Below are 27,315 nucleotides of genomic sequence, written 5' to 3' on the forward strand. Positions count from 1 at the left end.
CTGTGAGCACAGGCAGGCCTGGCTCACCAAGCCACCTGGCACCATGGACACCGTCCCGCTTGCTGGAAATTTCCCCCTCTCAGAGCCCAGGCCATGCTGGGAGGTACATAAGTGATGGTGGCAAGAAACAAACTGAAATGTGGCTGTGGCTGGAGAGGCAGCCTAGAGACAGGCAGCATCAAGGGGGAGAGAGAGTGGTGTGCTGAGGTCAGACAGACCCAAGACCAAACCCAGCTCTTCCTTTCCTAGCGACCTGACTAAGGGCAAGGGAAGGTGCCTCTGTGTGCTCCTCTATGAAATGGACAAGGACAAAACAGATGAGAGCCACGCACTTTACAGGGTGTCTGAAAGCTCCAACGGGAGACTCTGCAAACTACTCAGGGGAACGCTGACCACAACCCTAGCAGTGGAGGAGAGGTGGGCATCACCAGAGGCAGAGCAGGTGCAGAGACCCCACCCCTGCAGCCCTGTTCTGCTCAGAGCAGAGCCTCGGGTGCCTTCCTGCCTTGCTCTGTGGACACCCCCACCTCTCAGAAACCTAAGAAAGCCAGGCAGGAACCACTGCCCTGGGCGTATTTCCCTTGGGAAAGGTAGCAATGGTTTGCAAGACCCCTTAGCAAAAGGCAGCTCCTATGGAGGGACCCAGCTCCCGGGACTCAGGCTTAGACAGTAGACAATGACGCTATGAAAATTATCAAAAATGCCCCATTTTGTGGGGTACGCTAGCACAAAAATGTGTGCTGGTGTACCCCACAGCAGGGGGCCCTGTTGGACCAACAACTCTGGCCATATTGTATGCCATTTTAAAGGAGCAGAGCTCATGCATGTGTGGACCCAAAACAGGCTCCAAGGGCATTAGGAGTCTGGGATGCACGTGTTCTGTGGATGAAAAGGGTCCAGGAACCGTGGCTAGACAACATGCAACACGTGTGTTATCACAGGAGCGCTTTATTGTGCTATGTCAGGAGCCTCCACGATAGGAAGAGCACACACAACATTCACTTCCCAAATGCCTCAGGCCATGGCAACCTTCTTCATGGAGGAGCTTACAAAATATACTTTTGGAAAAGCTGACCTAGACTACAGAAGTGCAGGTTTCACGGCCGGGGTTTTCTAAAGGAAATTAAATTGAAGACAGGTGGGAGGTTGTTAAAAATGAAAGTCTGTGTAGAAACCTCTGAGTAACTTCAAAGATAAAAGAAATAGGCAGCAGGTTATCTAGGTTGCACATAAGAGAGGCCTGAATCAAACAAGCTTAGGCATAAAAGGAATTGCATTGCCCTCAGAATCAAGGCAAGCTCACGCAGCCAGCCAGCGGGAGGGGGAGGCCGTGGTGCCAGACACAACAGGAGCCAAGGGCTGCTGTGCCCTGGCACCCCTCACTTCTCCTCTCCGGGACCCTTTCATTCTCACTAGATGCAGCCTTTACACACACAAGCACGTGCAGGCATATACACATGCATGCACACATGTGAATATACACACATGTGCACACACACATGATTTTCACACATGGTTTCCTGTAGACCCCCAGTTGTATAGCTTACTGATCTACCACCAGCACGGGACTTTTGTAACTATCTCACTGATGCAGCAAAAAGAAAAACAAAGGAGGAGATCATTGGCTCAGCTTAGTCACATGCCCAGCCCTGGGCCCATCAGCAGTGAGCAGGGGAGCGGGTTCATGGGCAGACCCTGGGTGAATGGCACAGGGGAGGAGTCCCGAGGGGCCTCTGTGGAGCGGCTAGGCCTGTGAATGGCTGTGCTGGGGGAACTAGCATGTTTGCGTGTGGCAAGGGGGTTGCATCTTAGGAAACTGGATCAGTGTACAGGGAGCTCTCTAAGGAACTCTAGCTCTAAGTGGACAGGTTTAAATGCTGGCAAGACCACAAGTAGGGCACTCCCTTTCTCCCCTCCTTTCATCCCTCATTCACTACAATGCAAAACACACTTTTTTATGAAATATAATCAGCCTTGATTTCCCCAAATTCCAATGTTAAAGGAGCATGAATGTAACATTCGACATCTTCTAAGGGGGGATTGTTTTTAAAGCCAATGTTCCGATAGGGACAAAGCCCTGGCCCTGTTATCCCCCCGGTCTTTGCGGCCTCACGCTACCCCACCTTGTTAACCTGCCTCTGGCCACACTGGCTTCCTTTACTGTTTTTTAAATTTACTTATTTTTCATTTTATTTAAAAGGCCAAGACAGAGATGGACAGACGAGAGAGATCTCTTGTCCGGTGGTTCAATCCCCAGGTGCCTGCATCAGCCAGTGTTGGCCAGGCCAAAGTTGGGAGCCAGAAACACAATCCAAGTGTTCCACTGGAGTGGCAGGGACTCAAACACTTGAGCCATCCTCTGCTGCCTCCCAGGGTGTGTGCACCTCGGCAGGAAGCTGGAAACGGGAAGGAGCTGGGACTCACACCCAGGCATTCCTTGTGGAATGCAAGCAGCCCACCCGCTTCGGCCTCATGACTGCTCCGAGAGCAGTCTGACTTCAGGGCATCACAATCACATTTCCCTCTGCCCAGCACTCTCTCTGCTCTGATATCTGCATGGCTGATGGCTTCCCTGTGTCCAGCCTTCGCTCAGATGGCACCTTCTCGGTGAGCCCAACCCTGATGGCCCTATCTAAAATTAGACCCTGCCTCAGTCCTCTCCCCCTCATCTGCTCGATTTTGCCTTGTCCCTATGACATGTTCCCTTCATACATACCACGGGATTTACTTAAGTTCTATTGCCTGTCCCCTTCCACTGAAACATAGGGCCCAAGAGCTCAGGACTCTTGGACTGATATGCCGGAGCAATAAATACGTGTTTAGAGAACCAAAAACTGCTGGACTCGTGCAAACTGCAGGAGCCCAGGCGAGGGAGAAACTAACACTAACGAGCAGTCCTGGGCGTCTTCCCAGGACGCTGCTCACCGGCCGGGGTCAGCACCATGGGAAGAGGAAGGAGCGGGGCCCAGAGAGGTTGAGTCAGCTGCCCAAGGATGCATACCTAGTGAAGACAGTGAGTCAGGGCAAAACCAGGATCAGAACCCAAAAGCAACGCTCCCGCCACTAAATTCCTTTAAAGTTCCGAGCGGGGTTGTGAAAGCGCTGCCCCAGTGATGGCGGGAGAAAAGAGATGGGGGCAACGCACTGGCGGCCTGATGACAGGTCTGTGCTGGCGTCCTTTGCCGTCCTCTGCTCTGTTCTCCTTTGAGAGCGGGATCACACGTGGAATGAAAGCTTGAGCGCTGTCTTTGCACACCAGGCAGATGGAAGCAGAGCTCCGGAGCAGCTGGAAAAGGGGGCACCAGTTTGCCTTCTCCTTTGTTCTCGGGCGCCGCCCCAGAGCGTCCCCGAGACGCGCTCAGTCTGCAGGGAGCCCAGTTTGAACACCGTTGGATAGCAGGTGTCTGTTCATGAGCTGTGTCTGTCCAGCTCTAAGCACTGCCTCCTTTTTGCCGAGGCAGTGGAGGGAGCTCGTGGGAGGTCTGTGGAGCACCAGAGCCGAGGGTCTCAGCCTCTGATCAAACCCGGGGCACCTCACCAAGCAGATGTGTGGGTGGGAGGGTCCCACCACAGGCCCCACCTCAATAGCAGCCAAGGAGGGTTTTTTCCTTTCTTTGTTACACATACAAACCTTCTGGGACAAAGTCCGTAGTTGTCAACAAATGTTGACAGAGACCAAGTGGATGAGCGGTGACTGACTCGGCAAAATAGGCTGGGAAATAAGAGCCTGCCCTGGGGGAGCCAAGTGGCTCCTACCTTAGAAGCCCAGAGAAGATGAGAAATCGGAGGCATCAGCTCCCGCTGCAGCCGGACTGAGAGGTGGCACTAAAACGAGGAGGATTCCGTTACCAGTCGGAAAAAGGAGCTGTTCAGGACCCCAGATGTCATTCCCTGGCCCGAGGCAACCAGACAGGTATCTCTCCCCTCCCCAGCACAAAGAGACCAGGCAGGCAGTGGACCTGGGCAGAACAGGCCCCACAGAGGGCATGGACAGCACGCCGTACAGAAACTGGGGAGCTGGCGTGAGGTGCTGCTGGCTGAGGCTGAGACTCTCGGCCAGGCTCCCCCACCCTTCCCACCTCCACACAGGTACAGGGACTCCCCTTCTGGGGAAACGGAAAAGCCCAAGGGGGAAGACCCCCAGATGATAACAGCAGACCTCAAACTAAATGGCCTGGTGAGGGTGCCCTAGAGTGAGTCCCTTGCTAAGCCCCGCCCACACAAGGAAGGGCTGAGCAGCCAGAGCCAGCTACTTCAGAGAAACCACCAACAGGAAAGGAACCAAAGCCAGACAACAAAGAAACTTGGAGAAAATCAGGGCCGGCAACGTGGTTCACTTGGTTAATTCTCCACCTGCGGCACTGGCATCCCATATGGGCACCAGGTTCTAGTCCCAGCTGCTCCTCTTCCAGTTCAGCTTGGGCCCCTGCACCCGCACGGCGGACTAGGAGGAGGCACCTAACTCCTGGCTTCAGATCGGCACAGCTCCGGCAGTAGTGGCCATTTGGGGAGTGAACCAATGGAGGGAAGACCTTTCTCTCTGTATCACTCTCTCTCACTGTCTATAACTCTACCTGTCAGATAGCTAGATAGCTAGGAAGGGAGGGAGGGAGGGAGGGACTTGGAGAAAATCGAGATGATGGACCATAGCACAAGCTATAGAGCCAAACTGCCTGGGCTCACATCCCGGCTATACCACCTAGCCGCTGTGTGACCTTGGGCAACTTACTCAACCTCTGAGCACTGGTTTCATCCCCTCTAAAGTGGGAATAATAATATTGTCTATGCTATAGGGTTGTTGGTTGGGTGGATTGAAAGGAATTAATATTTATGATGTGCTTAGAAAAGTATCTTGATAATATTAGGCATTATGTAAGTGTTTAATAAGAAATAAATGCAGAAGCAGAAGGAAACATCAAAATGTTTTAATTAAAATTCTCAATAGAGATAAGAGATGATACGGCATCCATACACACAAGCACAAGATGCTACTAAAAAGGGAAAATTCAGAGAAAAAGAAAATATCAGAACTTAAAAATATTACATGCATCAAAAAAACAAAAACAAAAAAGACCAAGACACAGCCCTGCAAGAGTCAAGCTGACTGACATAAAGGGAGAATATTGAATGTTTCCAGAGGGTGGGGCTGGCATCGGGTGTAGAGGGTGAAGCCACTGGCTGTGTTGTGTCCAATATCAGAACACTGGCTCGCATCCCACGTACTCTGCTTCTGATCCAACTCCCTGCTGATGCACCTGGGAGAGCGGCAGGGTATGCACTGCCCCCCACATGGGAGACCAGGATGTGGTTCCTGGCTCCCAGCTCCCGCTTAGCCCAGCCCAGGTCATTGCAGCCATTTGAGGAGTGAACTAGCAGATAGAAGATCAAGCTTGCTTTCTCTCTGTAACTACCTTTCAAGTAAATAATTAAAAAAAAGAGTTTCCAGAGAGAGGAAACAAGTCACATACCTAGAATCCAGAATCCAGATGACTCGGGATTTCCCAACAGGTATGGTCAGAGCCACAGGGAATGGCACGATGCCTACAGCTGTCCATCTTCCTTTCCTAAGACAGAATTCCATCCCAGCAAGCTACAGGTGATGTGGAAGGATAGAATTTGCTTCCAAAAAACAGTGTGTCTCCAGGTAAACTTTTTCAGGAAGCTAACAGAAGATGAGAAAGTCAATCAAGAAAGATGATTGTGTGAGATTCCGACATGGGGGGCTCTGGCCTAAGAATTCCTAGAGGAGGAAGAAGAGAAGAACCAGGATGACAGCCAAGCAGGGGCCCAGAGAGCAGCCATCAGACTGGAGCCGGGAGACGGTGACTCCTGCAGGCCTGGCCCCAGTGGCCCTGGCCACTGTCCCAAGAGGTGTCCTATGGCCCTGGGTTGCTGGTGACAGGGCCCTGGCAGGCCAAACAAGCCGGCAAGGTGAAGCAGTATAACCACAGTAGTTTCACCAGGAAGATACCAAGCATGCTCTAAGTGACAAGGCAGGGGTGCAGACAACACTTCCAGAGCCGTGGTTATGTGGAAGCGGGGTGCTGATCTCAAAGCACCATCTACCCTTACCTGCAGGAATTGTGGCAGAAGACTTCCCCCTTAAGCCTGCATCCTCGTCTTCCAGGGAAGGAATTCAGGAGACGATATCTAAAATGTCCTCGAACCAAGAAAGACCCATCCAGCAGTGGGTGTGCATGGAACTACGAGAGCAGATCCTGGAAGAAGCAGCTCAGATGGTTGCGAGCCTCTGCCTGTGAGATTGGGCCTCTCGAGGCACACAGAGGTGGAGCAGGAAACTGATGTTTTCCATTAGAAGCCTTGCAGTACCATTTGGCTTTGTAAATTATGTACATATATTGCTTTGATAAAAATAAAAATTAAAAATAATCATAAATTTTGAGCATAGCTGGAAGGCCTGAGCAGCTATCAAGGGTAACACATTTCCTACCGCCCCTCACCCCCATCAGAAATGGAACATGGCAAGAGTGGATGCGGATGGTTGCTATGGTTTCCCTAACATCTCTGCTCCCAGGAAATACTCTTGTCACGGTGCCAGGTCCTAAGGACCTCCCCAGAACAAGAGGAGCAGGCTCTGGCCTGAATTCTAAGAGTCAAGAGTGCAGGGACATGCAGAGCTAGCCAAGCCACCCTGCTCGCCCTCACTGTGGGATCTCTGTGCCGCATGACAGGGGCTGGTCTCCACAGGTGCTCACGGACCCTGGAGAGAGGATGCCATGAATCAGAAGCACCGCTGGAGGCAGGTGTCTCTTCAGCAGGCAGAAGCAACCTGGGAAGCCTGCTTAGTGCACAAGCTAAGCGCTACGCAGACAATATGAGATCTGGTTAAAACCAGCAGCCAGCCGGGCAACCATCCGAGGAGAGCAGCTTGGAAGCATGTGAAACAGAGCCAGTGTCAGAGCTGTAAAAATCTTCCTCTGTAATTAATCTCCACCCAGCACCTACAGTGTGCCAGGCACTCCAGTGATACAGATGTGGGGCCCAGTTCAGGTTTTCCAAAGAGTTTCCGATCTAAGCAGCATCCTGAGTGCTCCTTGTACAGGGTGGACGGGAGCACATTCACCCCACAGCTTTCTTGCCAGGAGCCTGAGCTGTGCCAGGCATTTGCAGCCTGGTCAGAGAAGACCTCGAGGGCTATGACAGCTAGAAAAGCTAGAGAGAGCAAAGGAGGGAGGGTGGATCTGGAAGAAGAGATCTTGAGGGAGGCTTTAGAAAGGAGGTGGCCTTTGGTCCTCGTCCCAGGCAGGTGTGCCAGGTTTCTGGGTAGTGAGTGGGAGTTAGGGGAGGATGCGGCACCATGGAGAGCTGAAGTCCCAAGCAGAGGGAGACAAATGAGCAACAAAGGCCAGCAGCAGTGCCAGGCGGGCGGGAGCTCCTGGCCCTGCGGCTTAGACCTGGGGCTGGAGAGGCAGACGGAGGCCGGCTCACATGGGCCTGTGGGAAGCCCTAGCTTCCACCTGGGAGTCCCGGACTGGCAGCCTGACAACACCCGCAAGCTGGCTGGACCCACAGAGTCTCGGGCACCAGCCTGAGGCTGCTCTGCCACAGGACCCCCAGGTGACGCATGTGCAGAGTCGAGTCTAAGAAGCTCCGTCTGGACCACTGTTTGGAAGCCTGGGGATGTCATCTCCACATCAGAGTAGTGCTCAGACCTCCCGGTGCAGGAAAGCTGTGGTGCTTTTGCTTTTTTTTTTTTTTTTTTTTTTTTTTTGACAGGCAGAGTGGACAGTGAGAGAGAGAGACAGAGAGAAAGGTCTTCCTTTGCCGTTGGTTCACCCTCCAATGGCCACCGCGGCTGGTGCGCTGCGGCCGGCGCACCGCGCTGATCTGATGGCAGGAGCCAGGAGCCAGGTGCTTTTTCCTGGTCTCCCATGGGGTACAGGGCCCAAGCACCTGGGCCATCCTCCACTGCACTCCCTGGCCACAGCAGAGAGCTGGCCTGGAAGAGGGGCAACCGGGACAGAATCCGGCGCCCCGACCGGGACTAGAACCCGGTGTGCCGGCACCGCTAGGCGGAGGATTAGCCTAGTGAGCCGCGGCGCTGGCCAGCTGCGGTGCTTTTTACATCCACTGACGGAGAAAGTTCAAGGACAAGACCTTGCTGTGACTCCAGGGCTGCTCCGGAGGACCCTGAATTCTGTATCTCTTCGCCGTGTGCACACCACGTGACCCACTCACCTAACTTCCATCTGCGTGTGTAAACAGACACGTTACAAGCAGAAGCGTGATCATCACCCACCTTCCCCGTCATCTCCGAGACGTGGCACTTCCTGACACCTTTCCAAGGCTGCTGTCTCCCATCTGCCTGTCACCCGCCCGGGCGCAGCAGCCTTCTTATCCTGGGATTTCTCATCTCTGAACCTGGATGCACCAGGAAACTCAGTACTTAAAGAATCTCTGGGACAAATCTTCCACTCCACATGGAGTGCCTGCACCATCATCTGTTTTGCAAATATCTTGTCTTTTAAAAAAAGATTTACTTATTTTATTTATTTGAAAGGCAGAGTGACAGGGAGGGAGAGAGCCGGAGATCGAGATGGATCATCCATTCACTGGTTCACTTCCCAGCTGGCCACAACAGCTGGGGCTGGCCAAAGCTGAAGCCAGGATCTTGGAACTCATCCAGGTCTCCACTTGGGTGTCAGGGTCCAAGCACGTGGGCCATCTTCCCCTGGCTTCCCAGATGCATGCATTAGCAGGGAGCTGGATTGAAAGTGGAGCAGCCAGGACTTGAGCTGGCACTCATGTGGGATGCCAGTGTTGCAAACGGCATCTTAAACCCACTGTGCCATAACACTGGCTCCTGTTTTGCAAGTATTCTGTTTAGCAGGAACCTAAATGTAGCCCTACTTCCTGTTGCATAAGCAAGACCTAACATGAACTATATTCTTCTCCATGGTGGGCATATCACCCCACCGGGTGGGAACAAGGGGCTTCCCTGGACTTCATCCTCTAAGCCTCATGATGTAACAGGTTAACCCTTAACAGTGCAATAAGCAGGTCTCTGGGACACTGAGTCTGGCTGAGAGCAGTTCCTGAGTTACAGGCCTTTCCTGCGGGGACACAGTGCTGATTTTCCTTCCTCCTGTGGCTTCGCTCAGCTCTAAATGGCACTTGCGAGCTATCAGGCATGAGCTTGCCCAACTGTGAGCTGGGTTTGGTTTTCTCGCCAAGGGCAGCCACCTCCCTGGGGAGGGGCAGAGGAGGACGAGGCACACAGGGTCCGGCTGTAGACAGGCAGCACCCTGTGTGTTCTGTGCCTGGAGAACCATCAGTCTCTCTGACTTGATGTGAGTTCCAAATAGCTGCTTGTTAAATACATCTGTTTTGCAGATTAAAATAAGATGTGGTGCATGGCCCTCAGCTCATGGAAATGTAGAAATTAAAGTAATCCTAGAGATCAGCCCTAACTTGCTTTTTTTTTTTTTTTTTTCATTTGACAGGTAGAGTTAGACAGTGAGAGAGACAGAGAGAAAGGTCTTCCTTCCGTTGGTTCATCCTCCCCTAAATGGCCGCTATGGCCGGTGCTGCGCCAATCTGAAGCCAGGATCAGGTGCCTCCTCCTGGTCTCCCATGCGGGTGCAAGGGCCTAAGCACTTGGGCCATCCTCCACTGCCTTCCCGGACCACAGCAGAGAGCTGGACTGGAAGAGGAGCAGCTGGGACTAGAACCGGGTGCCCATATGGGATGCTGGCACTGCAGGTGGAAGATTAACCAAGTGAGCCATGGCGCCAGCCCTCTTTTGTTTTTAAGACATTTATTTTACCTACTTGAAAGGCAAAGTTATAGAGAGACGGAGGAATGAGGAACAAGATCCTCAAGCTGCTCATTCACTTCCCAAATGGCCAAAACAGCCAGGACTGGGCCAGGCAGAAGCCTGGAGCTCCTCCCAGGTCTCCTAGGTAGGAGTGGGGCCCAACCTCTTGGACCATCTTCCACTGCTTTCCAGGCACATTAGCAGGGAGCTGGATCCAAAGTGGAGCAGCTGGGACTCAAAGCAGCACCCATAGGGGATGCCAGCATGCCAGAGGCAACTTAACCACTAGGCCACAACACCAGCCCTCTCCCCCAATCACTTATCTTTGAACAAAGAAGAAACTAAGATTTAGAGAAGCAGAATAACTGGCCTGAGACCATACAGGTCTTCAATGTGGAGCTAGGAGTCAAACCGGAGTCAAACGTAGGCCTACCCTGATGTACTTCCCTGCCTCTCTTCCCCGGCCTTGGGCCTCCCTGCATGTCCCTGGGGACCAAGATGGTGCCTGTAGTTGACTCAGACTGCATTTGGCAAGCTCCTCACCAGGGTGGCTGGACCCAACCCCTGTCCTTGTCACACTCATGAGCTTTCCCCTGAACTCTGGGATGAGAGAGCAAGGACAGCGGAACCCCCTGCAGAGCAGTCTTCCCCTGCCCTGCCCCGCCCCGCCCACCGGGAACTTGCTCCCTTCCTCCCTCTCCCTGTCCCTCTCTCCCTCTGCCTTAATGGAGAGACAGAGTTAGAACCCAGGGGGAAAACAGTGTAAGTACCAGATGCTGGGGCACCCAGTGGAGGGGAAGCTGCTAGGAGGTGGGGACAGCAAGACTGGGCTGAGGCTAACCAAACAAAAGCCGAGAAGAAGGGCCAGGCCAGCTGGAGGGACCCGCGTGAGCCAAGAGGAGTGTACAACAGCAGCTGACACAGCTGGACTCTGTAGAGAGTCAGAAATCCTGACGTGTGATGATGGTGGTAACACTGCAAATGACTGGGTTCTGCTTAAGTGCTAGCAATCAGCCAGGCTAACTAGGCTGTCTCGTTTAAGCCTCACAAGGTCCCACAGAAAAGGACCCATTATTCTGTTCATACCCATCTGGTAAGTGAGAAGTGCGAGGCTCCCAGAGATCACATAACTTGCTAGAGGTCACCCTGCCTGCCCCCGGAGCTCCGGCATTTAACCGGCTGTCCCCAGCTCTCTGGGTCTGCTCTCCATGCATAAGAGGCCTGCATTTCTGCCTGTCTCAGTGTGACTGGCTCCTCTGGGAAAGGGGTGCTCTAACCCTGGGCGATCCCTGCCAGGGTGCATAGTGGGAAGGAGGTGGAGCTAAGACCAGAGATAAAATCTGCAGGCAGGTGGTCTTCAAGCAGTGTCAGAGGCTGAAAACGACTCTCTTCAGGGAGTGAGGTCTCCATACCTCAGGGAGCTCAAACACAATGAACGGTGCCACAGGGGAGACTCTCCCCAGAGGTCAAGTGAGGGCCTGTGGGACCTGCCAACTGGGAGGTGCCCATAAAGATTCACGGAAGGCGGCCGGCGCTGCGGCGCCGGCACACCGGGTTCTAGTCCCGGTTGGGGTGCTGGTTCTGTCCCAGTTGCTCCTCTTCCAGTCCAGCTCTCTGCTGTGGCCTGGAGTGCAGTGGAGGATGGCCCAAGTGCTTGGGCCCTGCACCCGCATGGGAGACCAGGAGGAAGCTCCTGGCTCCTGGCTTCAGATCGGCGCAGCACGCCAGCCGTAGCAGACATTTGGGGAGTGAACCAATAGAAGGAAGACCTTTCTATCTCTCTCTCTCACTAACTCTGCCTGTCAAGAAAAAAAAAAAAGATTCACGGAAGACTGTTCAGAAAGGTGTAAGCAAGGCCATCAGTGTGGTGCAGCCACCCTGGCCTGGGAGCCGGGAGAGCCATCACCACCCCCAGGGGAAGCAGGAAGGAGGCATGCTCAGAGCCCAGAGACAGCAATATGGACAGACCCCCCCCCAACCCCACCCCTGAGGCGGGGTCTCCCACAGGGACCCCACCAACAGAATGGAGAGACTCCGCAGCATGGCCTGCACCTCTTCTCCCGTGACTGACCCCAGTCAGAACCCAGAGATCAGGGGAGCCGTGATGAAGCAGACTTCCCAGGCAGAGAGCATGGTGGAGAGGAATGGGGGGGGGGGTGTGTGGACAGAAGTCATCTTGCCCAGGACCCCTCTGCACCGTGAGACACCCCGCACAGGGCTGACCTTCCCCCTACCCGCTCAGTCAGGGCCCCCACACTAGCCACAGGTAGGGAGTCAGTTTTGTCCGAAACAAGAGCCCTCTGATCAGCACATCCCCTGCCGGAGCCTAGCAAATCCCCCAGGCTTTCAGAGATGCCTTCCTTCCTACTTCTCTCCAGTGTTGATTTCCTCCACCTGTGTCCTGTAATTCCTGAAGATTAAAGGTTTAAGCTGCTTTTGTTGCGGGGCACTTTCCCTGCCCCACCATGGTCTGCCCATCGCTCCTGTCTCCCCCCACACCCTTTCTGCACATGCAGCAAAGGCCTCCCCAGGTAGAGCACACCTTGCGCCCGCCCTGGCCACACACCTGAGATGTGCCAGGAGAAGCTAGCTGCTGCTGGCTGAACTCTGCAGCGCCTCGCTCCTCTCGACTGCGCTTTCATGTTAAGCCGTCTGGGTTTCAGCATGGTCTCAATTAACAGCGGCTCCAAACACTACGCTTGTAGTAGCTTTCCATCCTTGCTCGCTCACTCGCTCTCTGGAGCTTTGAATCCCGATTCTGGCAAAGTATAAACAAATCCTTCACCGCACCAGGCGCCTGCCTTCCTTGAAGGAGTTCCGTGCTGGAGCCTTCGGCAATGAGAGTAATGTGCAGGTCTGAACAATTCTGCCAGCACGAGGGTGGATTCGAATCAGGACAGTCACACAGGACCCCGTGCTCAGAAGGGCCACACACCTGGTTTAATGCTGTCATGGCCATCTTGAAATGCTCCTGTTTCTTAAGAACATCATGTTCATTTTCATAAATTATTAACAATCTGTTGTTTAACAACAGGTTTTTTCCACCATGGGCACCACATTTGCATTTTACACTGGGACCCACAAATTACATAGGGGGGTCCCAGTGAAGGGGAATGTTGTGCATATAGCCCCACCTGCACGTCAGCAGGGCAGGACCTCCGAGACGTGGGGACTGGTGACTCGCAGCCAGGCAGTGGGCAGGAAACACTAGGCACAGCCTCCCGACCTGTCCCTCGCCCCCCCCCATCACCACCCTTACTTGCTTTATTCAGCAACTATTTTTTTAAATACTTATTTATTTGAAAGTCAAAGTTACAGAGAGAAGGAGAGGCAGAGAGAGAGAGAGGTCTTCCATCTGCTGGTTCACTCTCCAATTGTCTGTAATGGACGGAGCTGCACTGATCCAAAGTGAGGAGCCAGGAGCCTCTTCCTGGTCTCCTACGTGGGTGCAGGGGCCCAGGTCTTGGACCATCTTCCACTGCTTTCCCAGGCCATAGCAGAGAGCTGGATCGGAAGAGGAGCAGCTGGGACTCAAACTGGTGCCCACATGGGATGCTGGCACTGCAGGGCAGCGGCTTTACCCACTATGCCATAATGCCAGTCCCAACTGTTTATTAAGCTCTGCTCCATCACTGTACCAGAGGCTTGGGGGCTATCACAAGAAGCAGATCCTCCCATTCTTCAGCCCCATTCAGACCCTCCAGAGCTATGAACCAGGGCATATACTACATAAAACACACTCCCTATAAGCTAGAAAGAATGCTGACTTTGTGGCTGGCATTGTGACACAGCAAGCTGAGTTGCCACTTGCAACACTGGCATACCATATCAGAGCACCAGTCCTCACCCCAGCTACTCTGCTCACTGCTAGTGCACCTAGGAAGGCAGCACATGATGGTTTAAGTGCTTGGGCCCCTGCCACCCACACAGGAGACCCGTATGGAGTTCTGGCTCCTGGCTTCAGCCTGGCCCAGGCCTGGCTGTTGCAGCCATTTGCCCCTCTCCTTACCCCCGCCTTCAAAATAAATCTTCAAAAAAGTACCTCCCACTGATTCACTCCCTAAAGACCTGCAATGTCCAGGGACTGGCCCAGGGCTAGAGTCAGAAGCCAGGAACTCAATCCAGGTCTCTACATGAATGGCAGGAATCCAGCTACTTGTACCCTCACCGCTGCTTCCTGGGGTCTGCATCAGCAGGAAGCTGGAGCCAGGAGCCAGAGCCAGACTCCAGAGCCAGGCCCTCTGATGTGGGATACCTGCTTGGCCATAGGTAGTTTCAACATGTTTAACTTGGGCAGTTGAAACAGGGAGAGGCGACCAGCCCTGCTGTTCTGCCTATTACTCAAATTATTCCCAAAACAAGGGCTGAATATCTGGTTTCTCCCTGTGAACCACAGGTCGGCTGCTCTGAATCTGTCTTACTGGGCGTAAGGTTTCTGAAGCTCCATCATGTCACAGGCACACAGCGCCAGCCAGTGCAGGGGAAAAACAAGTTTGGCGCCTTTCCTGATCCCTCCCACAGCCCTCTGAATGCATCCCCATTTCTCCCAGCCCAGGCAGCCTTGTAGTCCCCATATCACCCCCATGCTCTCTCCTTTCCCCCACCCAAGCCTGTTCTTGGGGATCCTCACCCCCAACAACCCCTGGCATGGGCAGACTTTAGAAAACATGGCTCCTGGGCCGGCGCTGTGGCTCACTTGGTTAATCCTCCGCCTATGGTGCCGGCATCCCATACGGGCACAGGGTCCTAGTCCTGGTTGCTCCTCTTCCAGTCCAGCTCTCCACTGTGGCCCGGGAGTGCAGTGGAGGATGGCCCAGGTGCTTGGGTCCCTGCACCCGCATGGGAGACCAGGAAGAAGCACCTGGCTTCTGGCTTCAGATCGGCACAACACTGGCCGTAGTGGCTATTTGGGGAGTGAACCAACGGAAGGAAGACTTTTCTCTCTTTCTCTCACTGTCTATAACTCTACCTGTCAAAATAAAAAAGAAAACACAGCTGCTGAAGGCCGATCACTCTACCCTGCCCCATCCCCACCGCACCCCCGCCCTGACAATCCTCCCTCCCCTGAAAGGCTCCTCCAGAATCGGAGGCCTTCTCCAAGGTTCCGCCTGTGGCCCAGGACCCGCGCTAGGCAAGGAGGCACCGGAATGAATAGGTCTATTCTCTGGAGAATTCGTGTGTATGGGAGAGAGCCACAGCAAACCACAGGTGTACAGGGTGACCTGGGTGGAGGAATTGCAGCACAGGGGCAGACATTGTAGCACAGCATCCAATATCCAAGCACTTAGGATCAAGTCCTGCCTCCACTTCCCATCCAGATTCCTACTCATGCCCACAGCGAGAGGTAGCAGATCATGGCCCAAGTATTCCCATGTGGGAGACCCAGATGTAGTTCCTGGCTTCAGCCTGGCCCAACCTCAGCTGTTGGGGGCATCTGGGGAGTAAACCAGTGACTGGAAGACGTGTGTGTGTATGTGTATGTGTCTGTCTGTCTGTCTGTCTTTTCCCCCATCTCTGTCACTCTGCCTTTCGAAGGAAGGGAGGGAGGGAAGGAGGGAGTGAGAGAGGGATTGCAGAGCCACTGACACTGCTGGAGGGAAGGGGGTCGAGCATGGGTTGGCTGGGAGCCTATCCCACTCTAGGAAACCTTATCTGCAGGGATTCCTCACCTAGGGTCTCTTCCTGAAACCCTGTGTCACCCACTGGACTCCTTGTCTAGAATGGAAACCCTGCCTGTCCTTCCCTGGGGCACAGGCTACCCACTGCACCTGTCTTGCCAGGCACCCCTGGCCGTGGAAACCTCACGTAGCTCCAGAGCCCTGTCTGAGCCAGCGACCCCTACATGTTCCATAACTGGCCCCACCCTTGCTTCCCACCCTTTCTCTTGTGCCCCAGGCTTAGTGTGTCCCCAGACCCTCCCCCAGCTGTGGCCCCAGGGCTGACACGTTCTCCCTCCTTGACCCTGGGCCCCATCATCCCGCCTGGCTCGGCTCTCCTGTTTCCCGCATTTACCCAGCCTCTCCTGCTTCTCTTTTAAAGCATTCTTTTAGAACACTCCTTGATCTGGACTCCAGATTGGCCTTGCCCATTAATAAATGAGTGAGGTTCGACTTACAAATCTCCCATTCATTCATTCCTTAGATTTCCCCTGGGCGCCTGCTAGGCCTGGCCCCTGTGCAGGGGCTCAGAGAGCCAGAGAGAGAGAGAAGGGCAAGAACCTGGCCCCAGGGTGCTACAGAGAGACTGTCGGGGTGTGGCTGAGGCTCCAGCAGGCACATGTGGAAGAGACAACAGCAGGAGCAGGAGCTGCTGTGGCTGGGAGTGGGAGGCAGAATCTGCAGTGATAAGAAGGGAGATAGGGAGACAAGACAGGCAGGCATTCCAGACAGGAGCCGGTGCGCATGCACCTAGGAACAGGGGCCAGGAATGCACCCATGCAGTGCCCTGAAGCAGAGTGTTGAAAAGCAAGGCTGCAATAGGGAGGAGTTCAGAGCCTGGGTTGCTGATATGCAAGGGAGAGAGCCACACGGGGCTTGCATTTCGGAAAGCTCCTTCTATAGGCGTTCGGAGAGGGTAAGACAGAGGGAAATTTGGTAAAAACCAATGCAATTCCCCAAGTGCCATTTCCACCATGAGCCAGGCTTTGCCACCTCCCACTGCCAGAGGCCATTTCTGTTCTGAAAGGAACAAAGGAGGGAAACTCTTGGTTGCAAGGAGTGGGTGCCTTGGCATGCAGCAAGCCCTGTGTGGTACTCCCACTGTGCTGCGTCGTGTTTTCCTCCGCCCGATGCCCGCCCTTCCACTCCTGACTGAGCAGAGAAGTTGGCAGATAAAGGAGCATGACTCGCTTCATAATCCCACTCCACAGATCTGCCAGCTGAGGCAGACGGTGGGCCTGGCTGGCTCGAATTCATTTCCCACTGCTGCTCTAACAGACGACCACAATTAGAGTGGCTGAAAACACATTCATCATCTGGCAATTCTAGAGGCCCAAGGTCTGAAATGGGATTCCCTAGACTTTTCTTTTTTCTTTTGACGCCTTCCCTCCCTAGACCGGGGCGTCTGCAGGGCTGTGTCCCTTTTGGGGGCTGTAGGAGAAAAGTCCATGCCCTTGCCTTGTCCAGCGTCTGGAAGCTGCCTGCATCCCTTGGCTCACGGCTCTTCCTCCATCTTCAAAGCCAGCAGCACGGCACATTCCCATCCTCTCTCTGCCTCTGGTCCTCCTGCCTCCCCCAGTAAGGAGCTCTGTAGTGACACGGCTCCCACCGGTGTGATCCAGGATCGTTGCTCCACCCCAAGCATCTGCAGTGTCCCTTGCTGTGTAAGGTGACATCCTTACAGCTCCCAGAGGCGAGGAGGGGGGCGTCTTTGGGGACCTCCACCTGTGCAGCACGTGGCCTTTGAACATCCCTCTGTGCTCTCCAAGCCCAGGGCTCCGTGCACGTCTGTGCAGCTGACCCTCAGCTCTGTCCCCACTGTGTGTGGCTGACCCCCGGCTCTGTCCCCCATGTGTGACTGACCCCCAGCTCTGTCCCCCCGTGTGTGGCTGACCCCCGGCTCTGTCCCCACTGTGTTCTTTCAGAGGAGACGACGTTTGAAGCAGGAGTGAAAGTTCAGATCCACAGTCAGTCTGAGCCGCCTTTCATCCAAGAGCTGGGCTTCGGGGTGGCTCCAGGGTTCCAGACCTTCGTGGCCACACAGGAGCAGAGGGTAAGTGTGCTGGGCTCAGCCTACCCCGACCACCTGCAGAGATACGAGGAGGAAAAAATGAGATCCCCTTTGCTGGCAGGCTCTGAATCCTCCTGGGAGGCTGGGATGGAGCTGGGCTCAGAGAAAGAGGATGGGTAACCTCCTGTACCACCTTTGTTTCTGAAAACTGGCTGGGAGGGAAAAACCAGCTCATTTTCTTCTTCACTGAATTGGTTGAAGATTTTTTTTTTTTATTTCGAGAACATTCTGTCACAGTAGACTTTCTATGCATGTTGATGAAATAACTTTGTGTTTCATGCCAGTGGATGCTAAGGGAAACTGCTAAGCAGGGTTTAACGGCTTCATTGCTTGTGTTACTGTGATCCGAAGGAGCCTAGAGAAGAAGGGGGATGACAGCATGGCGCCCAGCCACAGAGTTTAAGTGGCCTGAACCCGCATGCACGGGCGCCTGCCTGCTCTCTCTGAGGTCACCCTGGAGATGGGCACGACCATGAAGCCAGGACTGCCACATCCATGCTGCTGGCTGGTGGTGGAGGCGGAGTGGCACCACATCGTGTCTGAAGTGGGTTTCCCATCTTGAGAGGGAGACCTGTGCAAGCTCTGAGTAGACGGGAGGTCTCAAGGCAAGACTGCCGAGAGGCATGCCCGCTGTCTCTTGCCCTTATCTCCAGCTGTTCGTGTCTGGTTGGCCTCGAGTTAAAGCCAGAGAGACCAGGACCCTGTGAAGAGTCCTAAGCCAGGCCGTGGAAGACAGTTGCTGTGGGAGGCTTCGGGCAGTAAATCAGGCGCCAGCACCAGGGTGTGAGCTGGGAAGTCAGGAACTGTGACAGCGCAGTTGGGAACCATGTACATGTGGAAGGTGGGGGCTCAGCTGGGCTTTCACGTTTGGCTCAAACACCATCGTACACCTTGTACTGATCACAGATGTTTGTTCAGGTTGCAAAATGACATTCCACATTCAAAGCTGTTTATGGACGTGTAAGTGAACTATCCTTGTATTTGTTAACCCCTGGGAGAGCACTGACAGTGTAGGCTTCCCTGACTGTGCCCTGTTCACAATGCCTGGGCAGTTGGCAATGGCCAAGCTCAGCTTCTGCTACAGCATGCAAGAGAAAGTTAGCCTGGCCTGGACCAGATATTGGGGCAGGTGATGGACGCACAAGTGGGGTGCCTTGGGAACCAAATGGTACAACCAGAAAATGTGTCCTTGAGAAAAAAGAAAGAAGAGGCACAAGGCAGGTTGGGAGTCAGGAAGAATGGGAATGTGGATTACCCAGTTAAAGGCACACAGATGGCCAGGCACACTAGGTGAGCCTGGAGCCCAAGCTATCAGCTTAGTTGGGTTATCAAAGGCAAGCAATGCTGGACAGCAGTTGAAGTGCTAAGGGCAGATTCCTATCAGCAACAGACTGCTGTGGCGGGAAGGGGGCTGGCAGGGACTTGAGCGAAGTCAGGGAAATGGAGATCACTCAAAAAAATCAGAACAGCGTTCTGTGTTTGCTAGCTGGTGCTCATGGAAGTCTGGCTCCTGTACTCACACAGAGACTGGGAGACAGGGTCAAGCTTCATGGTTTGTTCACACACGTCTTCATAGGCAAAGCCAAGGACTCATCAAGAGGAGGGCTCGGGGGAGTCCAGCTGGAGTGTGGTCCAGGAGAGTCATTGCCAGCCTCCCTTCAAAGGGCCATGCAGGGGTTAGACTGCTAACTTGGGAGATGAATTCTTTGACTAGGTTAGCTACCCAAGGCAAATCTGACTCTGCGGTGTGCTGAATGTCCCTACTACCATGCTCATGAGTGACTCCCTTGTGTTGATAGCTCCCTGGTGCCTACATTGCTGTTACTGAGCAGAGTAAGGGCAAAACATTCTTTGAAGCCCAAAGTGTGACTTCCTCCCTGTCCGGCCAGTGGAGGTTGGAAAAGAGGTGGTGCTCCCTGGGCCAATACTTTTCAGCAGCCTGAGCAATGTGGTTATTCCTCCCCCAAGCTCTACCCACCCCCTACAAGTGATAGGGAAAGAATTTTTGGACCGGGTGAGAATTGGCAGTGACGGCTTCTAAGAAGCCTGAAGCCTCTCTCTGGACAATATGAAGAGAGGGGCTCCCCGTGGTGAGTAGGATGAGGAGACAGAAGTATTAGCTTCACAGGGCAAATTCATTGTTTGCTTTGAAGTGTGTTCTCAGAAAATCAGCCCCATTCATACCAGTCCTCCTATGATTATTATGACTAATAAGATATTTGTTAAACATTTTACAGTCTTCAAAGCATTTCCGCATCATCTCACTTCATCATTTCATTCATATTAATAGAGAAATACAAAAACACATCCCAGAGCTAAACCTAATAATACATTATGTTTACATGTATATAAAAGAGCACATTCATAGGAAATAAGACTTGACAGGAATAAGCCAAAATACCCACTGTGGGGGGAATTATGAATGATTTATCTTTTTCTGAGCTTTCCATATCTTTTATAGCAAAGCTGTGTTTTGCTTATTCACACAGCACTTATTTGTTGAGGACCTACTGTGAGTGAAGCCACGGGAACAAGGTAATGAGCAAAACAGACCCAGTCGCTGTCCCCCACAGAGTCTATAGACTACCAATTTCTATAACAGAAAAGAACGTGAAGTCACATATAATTTGGAGGTTGACACCCATTTGTATGTTCTCATTCTGCTCTTGTGCTAATCTACCCAGTGACCATGGTCCTCAATCACTGTTTTTCATTGGTTGTAAGAAGCAGTTATTTTTTTCACATTTTCACATCTGAAATCAGGACTTGTTTTACAGTCAATCACATCTTACAATTACGATGGAGAGTGGTTTTCTTTCTTGGTGGTGCATTAAATCACAGTGCCTCCCATAGCCTGGGGCACATCCATGAAATAAGCGCCGTGTCACTCTCAGTCCAAGATTCTGCTGTCTCAGCTCAAAACTCAAGGAAAGCTTGCAAGAAGGCCAAGGGTGAGAGACACTGGGGAGCAGGAAGCCCTCTCCTGGAAGGCTGGCACGACTCATGCTAGGAAACTCGACTCTGCAGCCAGGGCCCTAACAGGAGTGGGGACTTGGGGAATTGTGCCGTGAATGGGAACGTTCTTTACATGGTAAAATCATGCCACCCATGCATCACACACACACACACACACACACACACACACACACTTCTGTTTATTTTCTTTTATTCTATAATCTAGAAGAACACACACAGGCTGTCACCCAGGGCAGACATCGCAGTGTTTTAAATCGGCATTTGCCCTAAACCCAATTAGGCCAAGGTGCATCCCTGCCTTCCTGGATAACCTGAAAAATGCCCCTTATGCAGCCAGCTCACAGGTGCTACAGAAGCCCCTGCAGAGTCCCAGGGCCACCACCCCAAGACTGGCAGTGTGATCACATGCTGAGAGCAGAACTGGAACCCTACAGGGGTAGAAGAATAACAACAGTTGCTAATAACTGAGTGCTTGCTACCTGCCAATCACTAGGCAGCAGAGACACCTTGACGTACACTGTCTCATTTGATTCCTCACAACAGCCTTGCAAGGGAGGTATAGCTAGCTCTACTTTCCAGATGACAGAACTTCATGGCTAAGTAACTTCTTCAAGGTCCCATCGCTAAGGGAGCAGAAGGGCTGAGCTTTGTGCCTAAATCTGTCAGGGTCCCAAGCCCATGTTCTTTCTGCTGCACCGCACTGCATCGTTGGAACTCAGGCAAAGCCTCTGGGGAGATGATGCTGGGAGCTAATCCAAGGAGGGATTGGCTGGTGAGTACTTTCTTACCCCAAAGAAACAAGTCTGCCCATCCTGTGGAGAACAAACCAGCCCAACGGCCTGGATTCTAGTTCTGATTTTGCCATGGGACTTTTGATAGGTTGTGCCTGCCTTGGGCCTTGGTTTTCCCATCTGTAGAATAGGATTTGATTCAATAACAGGGGAGTCCATGCCTGCGTTCTCTCATGGACACAGGGATCATCTGAAAGTTTGGCCAGCAGTGGTTTTGCACCCACTTGCTGCTCTCACTGCTGTTGGTTCCCACCTTCATGCCTGCTCTGGGAGGCTGGCCCCGGGCCCCAGTTGTAAGGAGCCTTAGATAGATAGCAGCCTTGGAGTTCTCAAAGAGAATCTCTGGCTACTTTCCTTGGTAGTGCCTCTTCCTCAGCCCACATAGTGGCCACATCTTACCCAAATTGAAACCTTTCCGTCCCAGGGCTTCCTGTAATGTGCACAAATCCAAACCCGTTAGGGTGGTTCCCAAGGCCCCATGCAGCTTGGTCCCTGGCCACCTTCAAGCCTCGGCATCTGCCCGTGGTTGACCATGTACCGGGCACTCCAGGCCCTGACGCCTGCCTCTGTGCCGCTGCAGCCACTGTCCCTCTGCCCACTGTACCTTCCTTGTCTCAGCTATCTGACAAAGACCTATTCATACCTCCAGGACACTGCTCAGTGGTCATGCCTCTAGGGAACACCTTGCTTGTCCCTTCCTGTCACCCTCCAAGGAGCAGTCAGTTGTTCCACACAACACATTGTGCCTTCATTTATTCCTTCTTTCGGCAAACAATCATTGAGTACCGGATATGCTGGGAAAGTGTACAAAAGCAAGGCCTGACCCTGACTGTGGAGACTCACAGAATCAAGGGGGTTTGGGCACTTTTTGTCACACCCTAGGAGATGTGAAACTCCCCGTGGGCCACTGCTCCTGACACACACCTCGCAAGGACGGCCCTCCTTCACCTCCATCAGCCTTGTCTCACCCTTCCTGGGGACAAGGATTGTGTCTTTTAGATTCTACACCCTGGTGCCTTGCTTATACATGCGCTCGCTAGATGTACATTGTTGAAAGAATGAGTGGACATTGGCTGGCACCGCGGCTCACTAGGCTAATCCTCCACCTTGCGGCACTGGCACACCGGGTTCTAGTCCTGGTTGGGGCGCCGGATTCTGTCCCGGTTGCCCCTCTTCCAGGCCAGCTCTCTGCTGTGTCCAGGGAGTGCAGTGGAGGATGGCCCAAGTCCTTGGGCCCTGCACCCCATGGGAGACCAGGATAAGTACCTGGCTCCTGCCATCGGATCAGCGCGGTGTGCCAGCTGCAGCGCACTGGCCGTGGCGGCCATTGGAGGGTGAACCAACAGCAAAAGGAAGACCTTTCTCTCTCTCTCTCACTGTCCACTCTGCCTGTCAAAAAAAAATGAATGGACAGCCCAATGCTACACCCTAAACTCCCATAAAAATCTGTACCCAGGGTCCTCCTTCTCCCTGATGCTGTTGAGCTAAGCTGTTGTAGATGATAACATCTTATCATTTCTGGCTGCCAGCTTAGACACCCTAACCCAAGCAAAAGCTGGTGAACGGGGTCAGGGCCAGAGATGGCGGATCTGGAAGCCAGATCTGTGTAGGTGAGAGTGGATGAACAGATGAGAGAAGCAGGGCAGAACTCTGGAATTTTGGAGGACTAAATGGGTGAGAGGATACCTGTGCATGTGCAAATCTGGGTTGTGCACCTGGTGCAAGCACAAAACCAAAGTGTCTGGCACTGACTTCCCGATCTTCATTGATAGACCCTTTGTCCCTGATTTCCAGTGAATTTTTTTCTTTTTTTTGGAAATAACTATTTTGTTTTTATTTATTTTTTTAAAGTAGCCATTTTCCCCCCAAGAAACCTTTTATTTAATGAGTACAAATGTCATAAGTACAACTTTAGGAATATAGTGATTCTTCCCACCATACCCTCCCTCCCACCTCTACTCCCAACCAACCTCCCCCTCCATCTCCCATTCCCAGTCCCATTTGCCAATAAGAAAAAAAGTGTTCCTCAAAAGTCAAAACAAAGATTGTTTAAGTCATTGCTTCTCAAAGTGTGAATTTCACTTCTACAGATTGCCTTTTAGGTGCTCTGTTAGTTATCACAGGTCAGGGAGAACATGTGGTATTTGTCCCTTCGGGACTGGCTTATTTCACTAAGTATCATGTTTTCCAGATTCATCCATTTTGTTGCAAATGACTGGATTTCATTTTTTACCACTGTATAGTATTTCATAGAGTATATATCCCATACTTTCTTTATCCAGTCTTCAGTTGACAGGCATTTAGGTTGATTCCACGTCTTAGCTATTGTGAATTGAGCTGTAAAAACATGGGGGTGCAGATAACTATTTTGTTTGCTGATTTCATATCCCTTGGATAAATTCCCAGGAGTGAGATGGGTGGGTCATATGGTAGGTCTATATTCAGATTTCTGAGATATCCCCAAACTGACTTCCATAGTGGTTTTACCAGTTTGCATTCCCACCAACAGTGGGTTAGGGTACCTTTTTCTCCCCATCCTTGCCAGCATTTGTTGTTTGTTGATTTCTGTATGAAAGCCATTCTAACTGGGGTGAGGTGGAACCTCATTATAGTTTTCATTTGCATTCCCCTGACAGCCAGTGATCCTGAACATTTTTTTCATATGTCTGTTGGCTATTTGGATTTCCTCTTTTGAAGAATGTCTGTTTAAGTCCTTTTCCCATTTATTTACTGGGTTGCTTGTTTTGTTGTTGTTTCTTATCTCTTTATATATTCTGGTTATTAAGCCATTATCAGTTGCATTGTTTACAAGTACTTTCTCCCATTCTGTTGGTTGTCTCTTCACTTTGCTGAGTGTTTCTTTGCAGTACAGAAGCTTTTCAATTTGATGTAATCCCGTTTGTGAATTTTCGTTTTGACTGCCTGTGACTCTGGGATCATTTCTAAGAACTCTTTCCCAATGCCAATATCCTGCAGGGTTTCCCCAATGTTCCTTATCAATTTGATGGTATCAGGTCATAGATTTAGGTCTTTAATCTATCTTAGATGGATTTCTGTGTAAGGTGTAAGGTAAGGGTCCTGCTTTATACTTCTGTATGTGGAAATCCAGTTTTCCCAGCACCATTTGTTGAAGACTGTCATTGCTCCAGGGATTGGTTTTAGCTCCTTGGTCAAATATAAGTTGGTTGTAGATGCTTGGATTGATTTCTGGTATTCTGTTCCATCGGTCTATCCATCTGTCTTTGTACCAGTCCCAGGCTGTTTTGATTATAACTGCCTTGTAGTATGTCTTGAAATCTGGCATTGTGATGCCTCCGGCATTATTTTTGTTATATAAGATTGCTTTAGCTATTCAAGGTCTCCTGTCCCTCCATATGAATTTCAGCATCTTTTTTTTCATTTTTTTTTCTATATCTGAGAAGAATGTCTTTGGTATTTTGATTGGTATCACATTCAATCTGTAAATTGCTTTGGAAGTATGGACAATTTGATGATATTGATTCTTCCAATCCATGAACATGGAAGATTTTCCCATTTTTTTATATCTTGTTTAATGTTTTCCAGTTCTCATCATAGAGATCTTTGACATCCTTGGTTAAATTTACTCCAAAGTATTTGATTTTTCTTTTGTAGCTTTTGTGAATGGGATTGATCTTAGAGGTTCTTTCTCAGCTGTGGCATTGTCTGGGTACATAAAGGTTGTTGAATTTTTTTGTGTTGACTTTATATCCTGCTACTTTACCAAACTCTTCTATGAGTTCCAATGCTCTCTTAGTGGAGTCTGTTGGATCCCTTATGTATAGAATCATGTCATCTGCAAATATGGATAGTTTGAATTACCCTTTTGCAATTTGAACCCCTTTGATTTCTTTTTCTTGCCTAATGGGTCTGGCCAATACTTCCAGGACTATATTGAATAGCAATGGTGAGAGTCAGTTTCCCTGTCTGGGACAGGATCTCAGTGGAAATGCTTCTAATTTTTCCCCATTCAATAGGATGCTGGCCATGGGTTTTTCATAAATTGCCTTGATCGTGTTGAGGAATGTGCCTTCCATACCCAATTTGCTTAGAGTTTTCATCATGAAAGGGTGTTGTGTTTTATCAAATGCTTTTTCATCAATATATTGAGATAATCATATGGTTTTTCTTCTGCATTTTGTTAATGTAGTGTATCACATTGATTGATTTACGAACATTGAACCATCCCTGCATACCAGGGATAAATCCCACTTGGTCCCAGTGAATGAAATTTTTGATGTGTTGTTGGATTCGATTGGCCAAAGTTTTATTGAGGATTTATGTGTCTGTGTTCATCAGGGAAATTGATCTGTAATTTCTTTCACTGTTGCATCTTTTCTGATTTTAGGAATTAAGGTGATGCTGGCTTCATAGAAAGAATTTTGGAGGATTTCCTCCCTTTCAATTGTTTTGAATAACTTGAGAAGAAATAGAGTTAGTTCTTCTTTAAATGCTAGTAGAATTCAGCAGCAAAGCCATCCAGTCCTGGGCTTTTCTCTGCTGGGAGGGTCTTTAATCCTGATTCAATTTCCATCTGGGTATTGGGCCTGTTTAGGTTTTCTGTGTCTTCATGGCTCAATTTAGGTATGCGTATGTATCCAGGAATCTATCCATTTCTTCTAGGTTTCCCAGTTTGTTGGCATACAGCTCCTTGTAGTAATTTCTGATGATTCTTTTTATGTCTGTGACATCTGTTGTTACATTTCCTTTTTTTTTTTCTTTAAAGACTTATTTTATTTGAAAGTCAGAGTTACACAGAGAGAGAAAGAGAGTCAGAGAGAGAGAGAGAGCACTTCCATTCGCTGGTGCACTCCCCAATTGGTTGCAATGGCCAGAGCTATGCCAATCCAAAGTCAGGAGTCTGGAGCTTCTTCTGGTCTTCCATGTGGGTGCAGGGGCCTAAGGTCTTGGGCCATCTCCTACTGCTTTCCCAGGCCACAGCAGAGAGCTGGATCAGAAGTGGAGCAGCCGGGATTAGAAATGACACCCATATGGGATGCTGGTACTGCAGGCAGCGGCTCTACCAGCTACGCCACAGCACCAGCCCCACATTTCCTTTTTCATCTCTAATTTTATTGATCTGGGTCTTCTCTCTGCTTTTTTTCATTAATTGGGCCAATGTTGTGTCAATTTTGTTTATTTTTGTAAAAATCAACTCTTCATGTTGCTAATCTTTTATATTTTTTTGTTTCAATTTTGTTGATTTCTTCTCTAATTATTTCACTTCTCCTATTAGTTTTGGGTTTGGTTTTCTGTTGTTTTTCTAGATTCTTGAAATGCATTGATAGCTCCTTTATTTGGTGCCTTTCCAATTTCTTGATGTAGGCACCAGTTGCTACAAACTCCTCTTAACACTGCTTTTGCTGTATCCCATAAGTTTTGATATGTTGTATTGTCTTCTTCATTTGCTTCCAGAAATTTTTTCATTTCTTTTTGATTTCTTCTATGACCCACTGATAGTTCAGGAGCATGTTGTTCCGTCTCCAAGTGCTTGCATATGTTCTAGAGTTTCCAGAGTAGCTGATTTCCAGCTTCATTGTGTTGTGGTCTGAGAAGAGGCATGGTATGATTTCAATTTATTTTGAATTTTCTGAGACTTGCTTTATGGCCTAGCAGGTGGTCAGTCTAAAGAAGGTTCCACACACTGGTGAGAAGAATGTGTATTCTGCAGCTGTAGGATGGAAAGCTCTGTAGTTATCTGTTTATCCATTTGGTCTATAGTGTTAATTAACTCTGTTGTTTATGTGCTGATTTTCTGTCTGGTTGATCTGTCCATGGCTGTAAGTGGAGTATTGAAATCCCCCATTACTATTGTATTTGAATCTATGTTTCCCTTTAGGTCCCTTAACATTTCTTTTTAATAGTCAAGTGCGCTGTAGTTAGGTGCATATACACTTATAATAGTTACAGTCTTCCTGTTGAGTTGATACCTTAATCATTACATAGTGTCCTTCTTTGTCTCTTTAATAGTTTTTGTGTTAAAGTCTATTTTGCCTGATATTAAGATGGCTACCCTAGCTCTTT

The 27,315-nt window shown here is 50.8% G+C and overlaps 1 protein-coding gene across 2 annotated transcripts in view; it reads left to right on the forward strand.

Moving 5' to 3' along the window:
- The window catches only part of ASIC2 (acid sensing ion channel subunit 2), a 1,136,817-nt gene that overhangs the window by 1,020,422 nt on the left and 89,080 nt on the right, over positions 1 to 27,315 (forward strand). For both annotated transcript variants that reach the window (XM_051824639.3, XM_017349088.4), the window contains exon 3: positions 17,361 to 17,488. In XM_051824639.3, the coding sequence (XP_051680599.1) occupies positions 17,361 to 17,488 (128 nt within the window). The remainder of the gene's footprint in view (positions 1 to 17,360; positions 17,489 to 27,315) is intronic.

The sequence above is a fragment of the Oryctolagus cuniculus genome, chromosome 17 (assembly GCF_051225735.1).
Source record: "Oryctolagus cuniculus isolate XC-2025 breed Fujian yellow rabbit chromosome 17, ASM5122573v1, whole genome shotgun sequence".
Taxonomy (NCBI): domain Eukaryota; kingdom Metazoa; phylum Chordata; class Mammalia; order Lagomorpha; family Leporidae; genus Oryctolagus; species Oryctolagus cuniculus.